The 16,532-nt window shown below is 42.3% G+C and overlaps 1 protein-coding gene across 2 annotated transcripts in view; it reads left to right on the plus strand.

Moving 5' to 3' along the window:
• The window catches only part of LOC117433057 (GTPase IMAP family member 8-like), a 267,258-nt gene that overhangs the window by 99,372 nt on the left and 151,354 nt on the right, over positions 1 to 16,532 (plus strand). Inside the window, exons 2-5 of one of the 2 annotated variants that reach the window (XM_059016273.1) lie at positions 4,200 to 4,295; positions 4,491 to 4,724; positions 4,879 to 5,038; positions 5,466 to 5,522. In XM_059016273.1, coding sequence (XP_058872256.1) covers positions 4,200 to 4,295; positions 4,491 to 4,724; positions 4,879 to 5,038; positions 5,466 to 5,522 — 547 coding nt within the window. The remainder of the gene's footprint in view (positions 1 to 4,199; positions 4,296 to 4,490; positions 4,725 to 4,878; positions 5,039 to 5,465; positions 5,523 to 16,532) is intronic. The other variant, XM_059016272.1, reaches the window with a different exon arrangement.

Consider the following 16,532-nt stretch of genomic DNA (forward strand, 5'->3'; position numbering starts at 1 on the left):
AACAGACAGAACAGAAAATAAAAGGTTTGAACACAAAACAGGACACGGCAATTGCGCCAAAATAAATAGACAAACAAAAACGGACTAAAACAGTAAACAGACAGAGAAACGGTGAGTGAAGCAAAACAAACGTTTCTTTCTTTCTTTTTCTCCTCTCTCTCTCCCGTTCTCCACTCACGTACACCCAACCCCGAGTGAAAGAAATGTGCATCTATATATACTGTTGTGCTGGGATTCAATTACTAATTAATTATTCACTTGAATCCCAGCACGTGAATTAATTCTGTGCAACCCCGTGCTCACATACTATACTTTAAATGCACGTGCAGTGATGTGCAATCCCGTGCCTAAATACAAATATACAAATTTAAATCACACGTGAAACACAGACCCGTTTATATTCCGTGTACCAATCTCTATACACCAACATTAACACACGCAACATACAACACATCACACACACATGCACACAGGGGAGGGGCATATTGCCACAATTGTTTATTAAAACAATCAGCATTGCTGGCTACAATCTAACACTGCTGAATGAAACTTGAACATGAAATGAATAATGGGTATATTCTGAATAGATTGAGCTAAAAATAAAGAAAAACATGAACATATTTACAAAAGTAGCAAAAACGTGGAAATAAACAAAGTGTGCAAGCGCTGCGTGTGTGCAGCTGAGTGCCGGGGGGGGCTTGCAGGAGCACATTTAGACTGAGCTGCTTGTTGGTCAGGCTCTGCTTCTGTGTTCCTCTTCTCATGTGAGAGAGCTGCTGTGGGGGTGGGAGGGGAGGGGGTTCTTCTTTTGGGTGCAGATATGCTGGAGCTTCTGCACTGTTGTTATTATTATTATTATTATTATTTATTTCTTAGCAGACGCCCTTATCCAGGGCGACTTACAATCGTAAGCAAATACACTTCAAGTGTTACAATACAAGTAATAATACAATAAGAGCAAGATAAATACAATGACTTTGGTTCAAGCAAGTACAAGTGTGACAAAATACAATTCAATAATACAGCAGATAACAGTGTCAGTGATAGTTGCATCAGGATATGATTAAATACAAAATACTACAGATTAAACACTTGGCAGATTACAGTACTCTGAAGTACAGAATTAAATGTAGTAAAATAGGGGGCAGATAAGAGAAAGTAAAGCGCATTTAAGGAAGGGTGATAAGTGTCCCAGGATACAAACAGAGGAGTTCTACAGGTGCTGTCTGAAGAGGTGAGTCTTGAGGAGGCGCCGGAAGGTGGTCAGGGACTGGGCAGTCCTGACATCTGTAGGAAGGTCATTCCACCACTGCGGAGCGAGGGTGGAGAAGGAGTGGGCTCTGGAGGCAGGGGAGAGTAGCGGAGGTAGAGCCAGTCTTCTAGTGCAAGAGGAGCGGAGAGGTCGAGTGGGGTGTAGGGAGAGATGAGGGTCTGGAGGTAGCTGGGTGCAGTCTGGTCAAGGCATCTGTAGGCTAGTACAAGAGCCTTGATCTGGATGCGAGCGGTGATCGGGAGCCAGTGGAGTGAGCGGTGTAGTGGAGTAGCGTGGGCGAAGCGAGGCAGAGAGAACACCAGGCGGGCAGCAGAGTTCTGGATGAGCTGGAGCAGACGGGTGGCGGACGCAGGGAGGCCAGCCAGGAGGGAGTTGCAGTAGTCTAGGCGGGAGAGTACCAGGGCCTGGACCAGGAGCTGGGTGGCGTAGTTGGCGAGGAAGGGTCGGATTCTTTGGATGTTGCTCAGGAAAAATCGGCAAGTGCAGCCAGAGTGGAGATGTGCTGGGAATAAGAGAGGCAGGGGTCCATGTTAGTCCGAGTTTCTTAGCAGAGAGAGTGTGGTAGATTCCAGATGAACAGAGATAGAGAGATCAGAGGAGGGGGAGGAGGAGGAGGGAAAGAAAAGAAGGTCAGATTTAGAGAGGTTGAGTTTGAGGTGATGCGAGTGCATCCAGGAGGAAATAGCAGACAGACAGGTAGAGATACGGGAGGGGATGGTGGAGTCAGAGGTGGGGGAGGAGAGGAAAATCTGAGCATCATCAGCATAGAAATGGTATGAGAAACCATAGGATGCGATGAGGGGGCCCAGGGAACGGGTGTAGAGAGAGAACAGGAGAGGACCCAAGACTGACCCTTGGGGGACTCCCATTAAGAGAGGGCGAGGTGTGGAGGTTGCTCCACGCCAGGTTACCTGGTAAGTGCGGTTGGAGAGGTAGGAGGAGAACCAGGCCCCAGGTCAGCGAGAGATGATAGTAGAATAGAGTGATCAACAGTGTCAAAGGCAGCAGAGAGGTCGAGGAGAATTAGGACAGAGGAGAGAGAGGCAGCTCGGGCAGACTTTAGTGAGCTGGTGACAGACAGGAGGGCGCTTTCAGTGGAGTGAGCAGAGCGGAAGCCAGATTGGAGAGGGTCGAGCAGAGAGTGGATGGACAGGAAAGCAGAGAGCTGGCGGTGTACAGTCCGCTCAAGGGTTTTGGAGAGGAAGGGTAGGAGGGAGACAGGACGGTAGCTCTGGAGGGAGTTGGGGTCGAGGGGAGTGATAGAGGCTTTTTTGAAGGCAGAGGGAAAGAGACCAGAAAGGAGAGAGGTGTTGAGAAGGGAGGAGATGAAGGGAAGTAGAGCAGGAGCAGCAGCTTGAAAGAGGTGAGTGGGGAGGGGGTCCAGGGCACACGTGGTGGGTTTGTGACCCTGGAGCAGGGAGCAAAGGTCAGATTCTGAGACGGACGAGAAGGTGGAGAAGGAGGGTGAGTTAGTAGGGGATGCAGTGGTTGTAGGGGTTGGAGCAGGAGGGGGTGTGGGGGAGGGAGAGGTAATTATAAATAATTACCTTTCCCTCCCCCAAATACATGCATACAAGCTTATGCTATACACAATATTATATTTTGCCATCTTGTGTAAAAAGGTGTGCCGATAGATAAGACACACAGCCACCTGCTGTAGCCTGAGGCTTTGTGAACAAAACACTGACATCACCACTCACCAGGAGCCTGTAACTCGACACCAAGATCAGCTGACAAGCTGCAGCAGAGAAGTGTGTCTTTCAGCAAACAAGCACAGACTCACTGTTGCACACACACACCCTCATTCACACATTAGAGAAATAGATCAATTCTACTACCCTAAAAACATGTATTTACAAGCTGCAGCAGATTTGAGAAGTGTGTCTTTTCAGTAAACAAGGAAGGCACAAAATAAAAATACTTTTCACACACACACACACACACACACACACACATATGAAGAATATAGCTAAAAGATTTCTACTACATTCAAAATACACATTTTATTTTATAAAAGAAATGGTAACAATGCCATAGGCACACATACTTTATTACTTCAAAAAATAATATATATTTACATCATATAAAGAGAAAACAATGCTTATAAAGGATCTCATCCTAGTACAAAGCCCATCTCCAAACACATCCATCACTGTCACTAAATGCCTCAATCTTCTACCAACCTCCTCTCCCCTGAATCTGTTTTTTTTGTTAGCTCTGAAGGTTCATTTTCATTTTGAGTAGCCATTTCTTCTCTATGTTTTAAATCTACGATGTTCAACTCAGGCTTGCGAAGGTCAGAAATGCAGGAAATAAGCCAAGATATAGGACTTGCAAGGGTGCCCATAATAGTGCCTAATTAAACAGCCTTTAAAGTTATGACCGCCGAGGATCATTTTCTCATTAGTTACCTAGTTACTTGACAACAAAAAGTGACAGATGCTAGATGAGCCATCGCTCAAAAGCATTAAATATCCATTAAAGAGAAAGCTGCTTCAGTTTCCTAGGTGCTTGACAAAACAAACATGTAACACATGCTAGATCAGCCATCATTCACTGTTACTAGTATGAAACAGTACCATCTAGTGGACAGCTACTGTGGATCAAGTATCCTTTTGTATTGCTGGCTGCTGTGCACTAGATGGTGTTGTATCTTTCTACTATACACACATGTTGTCTGATCTAGCCTGTGCTACAAATGTCTATGGCGTGCAACTAGAACTGAAGAACAAAATATATTCGAGAACCACTCAGAATTATTGCAAACATTGTAAAGATAATGGAACAAGAAAACAGAAAAATATATTTGAAGAAAAATGATTCTGTCAGTTTCAATAGCATACTTAAACAGGCCTGTGATGGGTGTGAAAGGATATCACTCAATGCCCCATCACAAATGTTACTGTGTCACTGTGTTTCTACACAGAAGCAGCTGGGAGAGACACAGACAGAAATACAACAGAGAATCCAGGAGAGACTGAAAGAAATTGAGGAGCTGAAACAGGCTGTGGAGTCACTGAAAGTGGGTATTGAAAAGAGGGGGTTAATATTATTATTATTATTATTATTATTATTATTATTATTATTATTATTATTATTATTATTATTATTATTAACAGATGGACTGGAACACATCTACAGAAGTTTACTGTCTATGCCTGATGTGTTTTTGATATCAATTCTAACCATGTCTCCTCTGCTGTGTTCTTTCACTCAGAGATCTGCATGCATAGAAATAAAGGAAAGTGAGAAGATCTTTACTGAGCTGATCCGATCCATTGAGAAGATCCACACTGAGGTTATTGAGCTGATTGGAGGTAACGAGAAGGCTGCAGTGAATCAGGCTGAAGGACGCATGAAGAAACTGGAGCAGGAGATTGCTGAGCTAAGGAGGAGAAACGCTGAGCTGAAACAGCTTTCAGAGACAGAGGATCACATCCATTTTCTACAGGTAACATCACTGCTTGTTAGAAAATCTCAAGTCCATAACTGGGACGGTTTCAGACAGACCTCTCCAATTGAATGAATCCTTGCTTTTCCCCAGGAATGTTTTGGACCCCATTCTGTTTCACTGAAAACTCCTTTTCTCCACTTTCCTGTTGTAGAATTTCCAGCCTCTCTGTGCCCCTCCTGAAGCTGGAGACTTACCCAGCGTTACTGTCAATACAGACATCTCTTTTGGGGCTGTGAGGAAAGCTGTATCTGAACTTAAAGACCATATTGAGGACTTCTGCAAGGGGGAATTAGTCAAAATAATCACAACAGGTTGGTGTGAAATAGATTCCTTTGTTAGAGATTTCTCAAATAGACCATGGCTTGAGGAGGGGTAGGACTTGCAAGACATTAGTAAAGACCTCTTGCAGATTGTTGGCTATATGAATATTGCAGATGTTTTATTTCAAATAATTTTCCCAGGTTGAAACGTCCCACCTCATTTACAGTGACATCCTGAGTGATGAGAGCAGGAAGGAAGAGAGTTTCTAAAGACATTACATGAGAAAACAACACAATAGCATTCAAACAGAGACAGAGGGATTCAAACATTAAACAACACATTCATGCCATATATGATGCTAACTTATAGTCCTGCACTTTCTCATCACAGATTTATAGGAATTGGAGGTGATGTTTGTATTCCAAATCCTCTACAGTAAAGTCTTTGGTTTTAAACAGTTTTCTGTATTTTATTTAGTGAATGAAACAGCACTTTATACCCTGGGGTCTAGGAGAAGTGACAGACGTTTCAAAGGTAAGGCTTTTCTTAAAGTAAAACATTTTATCTCTAGAGACATTCTCCCTTTTTGGAAGGACCTAGCGCCTCAGTGAAAGAGTGGCTGGAGATGTATTAGATTAGTTCTTGTGTGAAAGATTCCTGATGAGGGTGCAGTTAGCTGGGTCCTTTGCTACACTAATAAACTGAACAGATGCACTTTGTGTTTAAAGATTAAGAGCATGGCAGATTGCTGTTTGGAGTCTTGTGTGTGTTGTGTATTAATCCACATGTTTCAATTCTATTTCTCTCTCTTTTTTTCTGCCCAGTGAATGAAGTTGCAGTTTACAGTCTGCAGGCTCCAGAGCCAAGGAACAGAGCTGAGTTTTTAAAATGTAAGTCTGTTTGCACTGAAACATTTCATTGAAAGGGTGGAGCTTGAGGGCAGCAATTATTATTATTTATTAGTAATTGTGAAGCTATTAATCTACACTCCTCTCCAACAAGTATTGGTTCAGATGAATACATGCAAAATGACTGGGGGAGGGGCATTTGTTGCCTGTTTTTCCACTCAGACCTTTCTCTACCTAAATATCTTGGTGTCCCTGAATAGATAATCATCCCATCTTTTAATACATGTACAATGCATGTGAAAACAGTTGTGGGGTAAAATGAACAGCTATCCCTCCCAGTCATCCTGTGCTGGTAGTAAATGTATATTGCAGTATCACTGCACTTGTGGGATGGATTGCTCATTAAAATATTAGACAGATATTTGAAGAATGGACAATATTCTATTGAAGATATTTAGTAAGCAAGGGGTCTGAGTGGGTAAAATGGCAACACATACCCTGTAGGAACATTAAGTGAACTGTAATTGTATGCAGAGCTGCATTTGATTGGTTCCAATTGAAGAAGTTTGATAAGATTGAGGAATTATAATGAACAAAACAATCAAACAGCAAGAGGGTTTAAAGGGTACATAAGGTCCTTTGTATTTTATTGTATTGCATGTTCCCATGTGTTGCTACAACTGTTTACGTGAGGTGTGTGTGTTGTTTTAATTATTTTTATTTTTTTTACATTTTGACCACTTTTTTATACCTATAGATGGCTTCACATGTAACTGCATGGGCCTCTCAGAACTACATTTCCCATCATCCTCCTGCTCACATATGTAATTGAGATGGAATTATCAGTGAGCAGGAGGATGATGGGAAATGTAGTTCTGAGAGGTCCATGCCGGTCCGTGGGAAGCCATCTTGAGGCAGAAAATGCAATTTAAAAGTTTAAAAAAGTGGTCAAAATGTATTAAAAAAAATAATTAAAACAATACACACACCTTCCATAAACAGGATGTGAGGATGCAGCAGACAATGACTGTTGATTTTCTCAGTGATTTGACTTTTCTAACCGTCTCTTCTCTACCCGTCCTCTTCTCTTCAATCAGATTCCTGTCAGCTCACACTGGACCCCAACACAGCGAATAGAGAGCTCTGTCTGTCTGAAGGGAACAGAAAGGTGACACAGAGGAGAGAGACCCAGAGATATCCTGCTCACTCAGAGAGATTTGACAGCCGGTCCCAAGTGCTTTGCAGAGAGGGTTTGTCTGGGACTCGCTGTTACTGGGAGATTGAGTGCAGTGAGGGATGGGCTTCTATAGGAGTCACATATAAAGGAATCAGCAGGAAAGGAGCGGATCTTTCCTGTCTCCTTGGATGCAATGACAAGTCCTGGTGTTTGTCCTGCTCTGATTCCAGTTACACTGCCTGGCACAATAACAATGAAACTGCAATAACTGCCCCCTGTTGCCCCAGAATAGGAGTGTATTTGGACTTTAATGCCGGCACGCTGTCCTTTTATGGCGTCTCTGACACAATGACCCTCCTGCACAGATTCCAAAACACATTCACTGAGCCGCTCTATCCTGGGTTTAGGCTTCATTGGTTTGATTTGTTTTCTGATTCCACTGTAACAATCTGCCATCTGAACTAGACTGTTTTGTGTTGTAAGAAACCCTTTGTATTGAACTCCCTGTCTGTCCTCTCCACTCCTCGGGTGAAGGGAATGTTCAATCTGACACAACTTTGAATGAAAGTTAGGGGGTAAAACGGCGCCACCTGCAGAGCGAAACGAGGTGAATTATTTGGTTTTAGCAACAAATGGATTTCATATGAAATAACTGTAATTAATTAAATTTTTTAAAGAATTGTTATGTTTTATATATATTTTAGAAAATGGCATCCAATAGTCAGTGCTGTAACAGTTTTTAAAAAAGTGAACTTAAGTTTGCTTTATTGTGTGTGTGTTTCTGTTTTTTGATTTCCATAAAATGTTTAATATTTCAGATTTTAGTAATGTGATTTAATAAAAAAAATTAACGTGATAGACTGACTTTTTCTTATTTCTTAATACTCATTAACATGGTTTTTCAAATGAGAATGAGAAAGAAAGAGGGGAATGAGAGAGAAAGAGGTCTGGTAAAGCATAGGGAAGCATTGTAAAGAACAGAGAGGTCTGGTAAAGCATAGGGAAGCATTGTAAAGCACAGAGAGGTCTGGTAAAGCATAGGGAAGTATTGTAAAGCACAGGGAGGTCTGGTAAAGCAAAGGCAAGCATTGCAAAGCACAGAGAGGTCTGGTAAAGCATAGGGAAGCATTGTAAAGCACAGGGAAGTTTGGTAAAGCATAGGGAAGCATTGTAAAGCACAGAGAGGTCTGGTAAAGCATAGGGAAGCATTGTAAAGCACAGGGAGGTCTGGTAAAGCATAGGGAAGCATTGTAAAGCACAGAGAGGTCTGGTAAAGCATAGGGAAGCATTGTAAAGCACAGAGAGGTCTGGACTCTAACCCTGGGCTTGAGACTCAGCTCAGTGATTTGGATTCCTGAACAGCTTCTTAGTAAAGGTATTATTCAGCATGCCGCCGCACCATGAACTAATTAGAAAAGACTTTCAGTACCTGGCAGGCTCTTGTGACATATCAGGAGGGTCATTCTCTTTACTCCTTCTTCTTCTCCTTGGAGTCGGGTCCATGCCTCTCTCTACTGAATCACTCGTTCCTCAGTTAGCTGTGTTTCTCCTCTGCAACACAATTGAAACAAGTCCGTTGTGGGGTTTTGGATTTGGTCCCCACCTGGCTACCGAGTCCCCACTTGGTGGAAGTGTAACCACACCTAAGACCCCACTTAGATAGGTAGACAAGAACACAAATACACATGGGAACTGACACATACATACACACAAACACACACACAAACAGAAATACACACAGGAACTGACACACACAAATACACACAGGTACTGACACGCACACACACACACACACACACAAATACACACCGGAACTGACACACACACACACACACAAATACACACAGGAACTGACACACACACACACAGACAGGCACTCACACAACGGTACTGACTCTCACACACACACGTACACACACACACACACAAACACACACAGGTACTGACACGCACACACACAGATACTGACAAGCACAGACACGCACACACACACACACACACAGGTACTGACACGCACACACACACAGGTACTGACACACACACACACAGACTTATACACAAACACTGACACACAGACACACACACTGAGACACACAAAGACACACTCACACGTACTGACACACACACACACACACACAAACACACAGGTACTGACACACACACGCACACACACACACATGTACAGACCCACAGACACACACACACACACACAGGTACTGACACGCACACACACACACACAGGTACTGACACGCACACACACAGACACAAACACACACACACACACAGGTACTGCCACGCACACACACACACAGATACTGACACGCACACAGGTACTGACACATACACACACACACACACACAGATACTGACCCGCACACAGAGAGACTGACACACACACACACACACACACACACACACACACAGATACTGACACGCACACAGGTACTGACACACACACACACACACACACACACACACACAGTTACTGACACACACACACACACAGGTACTGACACACACACACACACACAGACACCCACACCCACAGTTACTGACACACACACACACAGGTACTGACACACACACACACACACACACACACACACACACAGTTACTGACACACACACACACACAGGTACTGACACACACACACACACACACACACACACACACACACACACACACAGTTACTGACACACACACACACACACAGGTACTGACACGCACACACACACACACACACACACACACAGAGGTACTGACACACACACACAATCACACACACACACAAACACACACAGGTACTGACACACACACACAGTGCTGGCGCTGGGAAGCTTGTCTGGAGACTTATTGATCCCAGAATCTCATCAAGCAGCTTCTTGAAGGATCCCAGGGTGTCAGCTTCAACAACATCACTGGGGAGTTGTTTCCAGACTCTCACAATTCTCTGTGTAAAAGAAGTGCCTCCTATTTTCTGTTCTGAATGCCCCTTTATCTAATCTCCATTTGTGACCCCAGGTCCTTGTTTCTTTTTTCAGGTTGAAAAACTCCTCTGGGTCGACATTGTCTATACCTTATAGGATTTTGAATGCTTGAATCAGATCGCCGCGTAGTCTTCTTTGCTCAAGACTGAATAGATTCAATTCTTTGAGCCTGTCTGCATACGACATGCCTTTTAAACCCGGGATAATTCAAAATGAAATTCAAAGTGCAAAATGAAAAAACTGATTTACAGAATTGACAGGGGGATTTTTATTTTGAAAGGGTTTCAATTCAACGACCCTCTGGTCGGACATTTTTTCATTGCATATCATTTTTAAATCTACCCTCCAGTTTTCACAAGGCTCTGTAAAATTGTGTTCTACCCCTTTCAAGAAAGAGGAAGGAATTAAAAAGACTAGAGTAAAAGTCATTGAAAATACGGGCTAAGGTATCATAGATAATTTCAACAGAGTTGAGCACCACATGGTCAGATACCAAACAGAATCACATTGCAGAAAGGTGTCAATACAAAATAAAGCACTCAAGTCTTTCATATAGTCCAATTGATTTTATTTTAGGATCTAGATGCTTTGTTTGTGTGATTGTTTTCATCCCCTGACAGTGTGGTTTCTTCCTGGCATCAGAGCGCTGGATCCGCTGCTCCCCCCTTCCCAAACCTCCTTCAGCTTTCCTCATCTGGAGAAACAAGAGATAGAGAGATCGTTGATAAACTGTGCAATTCAAACTGGGACACAGAGATCATTGATAGACTGTGCAATTCAAACTTGGACCGAGCGATCGCTGATAGACTGTGCAATTCAAACTGGGACACAGCGATCATTGATAGACTGTGCAATTCAAACTTGGACCGAGCGATCGCTGATAGACTGTGCAATTCAAACTGGGACACAGCGATCATTGATAGACTGTGCAATTCAAACTGGGACACAGCGATCATTGATAGACTGTGCAATTCAAACTTGGACCGAGCGATCGCTGATAGACTGTGCAATTCAAACTGGGACACAGCGATCATTGATAGACTGTGCAATTCAAACTGGGACACAGAGATCATTGATAGACTGTGCAATTCAAACTTGGACCGAGCGATCGCTGATAGACTGTGCAATTCAAACTGGGACACAGAGATCATTGATAGACTGTGCAATTCAAACTGGGACACAGAGATCATTGTCAGACTGTGCAATTCAAACTGGGACACAGAGATCATTGATAGACTGTGCAATTCAAACTGGGACACAGAGATCATTGATAGACTGTGCAATTCAAACTGGGACACAGAGATCATTGATAGACTGTGTAATTCAAACTGGGACACAGAGATCATTGATAGACTGTGCAATTCAAACTGGGACACAGAGATCATTGATAGACTGTGCAATTCAAACTGGGACACAGAGATCATTGATAGACTGTGCAATTCAAACTGGGACACAGAGATCATTGATAGACTGTGCAATTCAAACTGGGACACAGTGATCGTTGTCAGACTGTGCAATTCAAACTGGGACACAGAGATCATTGATAGACTGTGCAATTCAAACTGGGACACAGAGATCATTGATAGACTGTGCAATTCAAACTGGGACACAGCGATCATTGATAGACTGTGCAATTCAAACTTGGACCGAGCGATCGCTGATAGACTGTGCAATTCAAACTTGGACCGAGCGATCACTGATAGACTGTGCAATTCAAACTGGGACACAGAGATCATTGATAGACTGTGTGGCGACTGCCACACAATGTTTTGCAAAAAGCGCAACACCTGCTTAATTCTTAAATGAATTGCAGAGGACCTGGCCAGGTTCTGTCCTATCTTATATTCTAGTTGCTAATATTATACTACATGCATACTCCATTTATATTTTTCAACAGTGAATAATATGATATATAATGGATACTTTATTATAAACTAATACTATGCTCATTAGTTTATTTTTCTAATCTAATCGTTTTGGCAGCAGTTCTATGTCTGGTATTGCCTTGCTGAGATTTAGTACTTTCTAATTACTGCTGTGCTTTTCTCGTTTTTCTGGCCCTATCGGCTTGCCATAGTTTTAAGGCTGATTTTTTCCTCGTGTGTTTGGTAGCCGGGGATTTAGAAAAGATGGTGATGACATCTCTGGGTGTGTTTTGTTTGGTACGCTGTGCGCTCTTAAGACTTGCCGTTTTTGAATTTTTTAAATCTTCGACATACTTCTTCTTCTTCTTTGGCACGCTACTCCTCTTACACTGTTTAAGCTACAAACGCCGTTCAAACTTTAAAACGTGTAGACCGGTCTAGAAGAGTGTGCTTGTATACAACTTTTTGATATCTTTTATACTTTTTAAACTATTAAGTTTTTTTCCTTTTTTTGTCCATCTTCATTCACTTTAATGGGACTTTTTCCCCCATTGTTTAAAAACTCCCAGACTTCCAGCATTCTATTTCCTGTAAACGATGTAACTTTTGACACAAATCAGCTGCTTTGACCACTTTCCCAACAAGTAAGACAAAAAGTGAGAGTATACGGAATCTTCCTCTACTTCTCTGCTATTCAAATCTGAAATCAAAACAGAAATAACTTTTACCAATCAAGAGGTACACCTGTTTTAGTAACCGCATCAACTACATTTTCTCTAACGTTTTATAAACAACTGAAATTTTGACCACTTTCCCAACCGCATCAACTTCTTTCAGGAGGCTGCTTCCCACTGTTGAATTAACTGTCATAGAACTTTGAGAAATTTCAAATTCTCGCACATTCTAAGCAAGAGACAATCAGTAAACAACGTGACTTTTGACACAAATCAGCTGCTTTGACCACTTTCCCAATAAAGCAAGCCCCACAACTGTACTGGTAAAGTTACCATCTAGTTTGATCTTCTGTTTCATTAGTCTGGGTTGTCTACAGGTGTAGTTGGTTTAAGTCACAGTTTCCTTTGCTTAGGTATATTCGGTCTTACATAGACATTGTAGTGTCGACCCAGCTTTACTAATGTTTGTTCTTACACTCAAGTTGTATGCTTTATTTGTTATTATTTTTATTTGTTTTTTCTATTTTCGTTTGGTCAGCCCGAGCTTTGTTGTCTCTTTCTCTTTTCATCTTGATGCACCGCTGTGAGTGCGGTAGCGATTGACACTTCATTGTATGGGTCATTTATTTTGAATTTTAAATAAATCTGCTTATTGAAAAAGGTTTTTCATTATTTGTACAAAAAACAGAAACACCTGCCATAGCAGTGTCAATATGGTGTAGGGCCTCCATGGGCAGCCAGCACTGCACAGATTGGATGTGTCAGGTAGCGATTCTGCAAGGGGCTTTTTAAATTGTGCTGGAGGGATACGGGACCATTCCTCAATGATTACCAGCCTCTAATTCCTTCAGGTTGTGTTGTATTGGGGGTGGAAATCTGCAGTCAAGTCAGAATGGCCCATACATAGAGAGAGTCACATCACTTTAGAGACTGTTCCTTGTGAAAAAGCCTCAGTAGTAATTTGTGCCGCCTTGAAAATGGAAGCATCTGCCAACCAAGCACCTCTTATCAGCCCTCTATCAAAAGTCTGTCAGATCTATAGCCCTGTGGTCCCGTCGTGACTGAAACGGATTTGTGTCAGGGAGATGCATCTTTTACACATCACAGAATACATGTCTGGAATACCATTTCAATCAGGCCTGTGGATGACACAAAAGTGTGTGCTGCATGTAGCAGGTTTTCCTGTGTTTGTGTTCCCTTTGAAGAAATCCAGAAGTGCTAGTCAGAACTATAGGGGTTAAAATACATCCAACACTGAAGCATTATCACCCCCTGCTGGGAGAAACAAAGAACTGCAGTTTAGTCTCCTCAATACAAGGGTGGTTGGATAGCAGCTTCCCTTTGATCAAGGAGGGTTTTTTAGAGCATTTTACAGCACTGAGGAATCCCCCTGCATTGCTGTTCAGATCAGTAACGACCCTGATAGCTCTAATGTTACCAGTCGTAAACACTGTGATAATAAGGACCTGTGTATCCTCACCATTTCAAATATAATATATAACACATGATGTGTGAGAGGAGGGGGTTGCGTGGTAAGATGTGTTGGATTTGAATTCGACTTTTTACACTAAACCTTCACATATATTAGATTTATTTTACTGTCAAAATGAACAGAAATAAATACAATCGAAGAAAGTACATCGTCTTATTGAATTCAAAAGTGACATTTTACAGAATTTCACTCAACACAAGTGATGTTGCTTAACTCAGGAGCGACTGTAAAATAATCAGAAGCATTGGTAATAATTAAGAGCCACACTCAGAACTGCAAACTGGTTTCTTCTCCATTGTAAAACACTCTGACGTCTGTCAGCCAGGCTTTCATCAGAGATCAATGCTGCAGACAAACCCAGGATCCCTCTCCAGTATAATGCAATATTACACAGTGACAGAGTGACAGTGAGCTGCTTCAATTCCAATCAAAGGGAATCATGTGAAATATCTGCTGGACAGCTGCTCCAATGCATTGCTATTATTGAAGAGTGAAGAACGAACTGTTACAGAGGAGCCTAAAAACCCTTCAAGAAACAACATCTAAACAGACAGACGAGCACATCAGTGTCAAAACAGACACCATGGGGCTGAATCACCTGCCATACCACTGTCAGGAGGGTGTAGGACCCCCCTGGGACTGATAAACCTGCCATACCACTGTCAGTAGGGTATAGGACCCCCCTGGGACTGAATCACTTGCCATACCACTGTCAGTAGGGTGTAGGGCCCCCAGGCCAGCCAGATGACAGTGATTGGTCCTGGCAGATTGAGAGTCTGCAAGGCATTTAAATTGTTCTGGAGGGATGCATGATCATCCCTCTGTGATTCCCATCAGCCACTAATTCCTTCATAAGAATATAAGAACATAAGAAAGTTTACAAACGAGAGAAGGCCATTCAGCCCATCTTGCTCGTTTGGTTGTTAGTAGCTTATTGATCCCAGAATCTCATCAAGCAGCTTCTTGAAGGATCCCAGGGTGTCAGCTTCAACATCATTACTGGGGAGTTGGTTCCAGACCCTCACAATTCTCTGTGTAAAAAAGTGCCTCATTTTTTCTGTTCTGAATGCCCCTTTTGTGACCCCTGGTCCTTGTTTCTTTTTTCAGGTCAAAAAAGTCAAAGAAGTCCCCTGGGTCGACATTGTCTATACCTTTTAGGATTTTGAATGCTTGAATCCGATCACTGCGTATTGTTTGTTCAAGACTGAATAGATTCAAATCTTTTAACCTGTCTGCATACGACATGCCTTTTAAACCTGGGATAATTCTGGTTGCTCTTCTTTGCACTCTTTCTAGAGCAACAATATCCTTTTTGTAACGAGGTGACCAGAACTGAACACAATATTGGAGGTGAGGTCTTACTAATGCATTGTAAAGTTTTAACATTACTTCCCTTGATTTAAATTCAACACTTTTCAGAATATATCTGAGCATCTTGTTGGCCTTTTTTTATAGCTTCCCCACATTGTCTAGATGAAGACATTTCTGAGTCAACATAAACTCCTAGGTCTTTTTCATAGATTCCTTCTTCAATTTCAGTATCTCACATATGATATTGATAATGCACATTTTTATTGCCTGCGTGCAGTACTTTACACTTTTCTCTATTAAATGTAATTTGCCAGGGAACTTGTATGTTATTGCATTGAGGTGGAAGTCTGTTCTCCAGAATGAGCCACACATAGAGAGAGTCCTATCACTGTGGAGACTGTTGTTCCTTGTGAATGAAACATCAGGATTGTGTGCAGTCTTGGATACGGCAGTGAAGCGAGCACTTCCTACTGTCAGCCCTCTCTCAAAGTCACTGCAATAGGATCTGATGTGCTGTTCTACCATTGGAACTGAAACTGACTGGCAACAGGGAGATGCAGCTTTTATACATCCCAGAATCGATGCCAGGGATCTGGAGAACAACTGAAGCAGTCACTGCGGCTCTGCCTGGTTCTCATATCGCAGGGGTCTAGCATCAATAAGTGCTGACAGGTCTGTGCTGTTCTGTTGTGTCTGTCATTGCTGGGAAAATGAATGCACATATTGTGATTCCAGCCCAGGATCACACTTCATGGTGAATCGAGGGTATTGACGCAACTATTCCAATGGCTGGAGTTCCATCCTTCTCATATTCCTGTACAGAACTAGACACTCTAACACAGCAGTCAAACAGAAGCAATGTTTTGCTTAAATAGTTAGTAAGCACCGTGAATAAAATCTAATCAGAAACAGCAACAGAAAATCCTCATCAGGTAAGAAATGTAAAGAACATGATGACGTTTAAACCTTTAACCTCAGTGTGGTCCCCATGAGTGTTCATTAATATCTATCTATCAGGAGAGTTTTCAAAATGAACAATTGTATCTGTTCATGAAAACACAGCAGCATGGCTGATTGAAATGAAATCTCTTTGAAATGTTTGATGAAGGGGGTCAGGAGGTGGGGTCCTATTACCTGTAACACAGGAAGGAAGGAAGTGAACGGGGAGAGGAAACCAGTGTGGGGGCT

This window comes from Acipenser ruthenus, chromosome 52, assembly GCF_902713425.1.
Source record: "Acipenser ruthenus chromosome 52, fAciRut3.2 maternal haplotype, whole genome shotgun sequence".
Classification (NCBI taxonomy): domain Eukaryota; kingdom Metazoa; phylum Chordata; class Actinopteri; order Acipenseriformes; family Acipenseridae; genus Acipenser; species Acipenser ruthenus.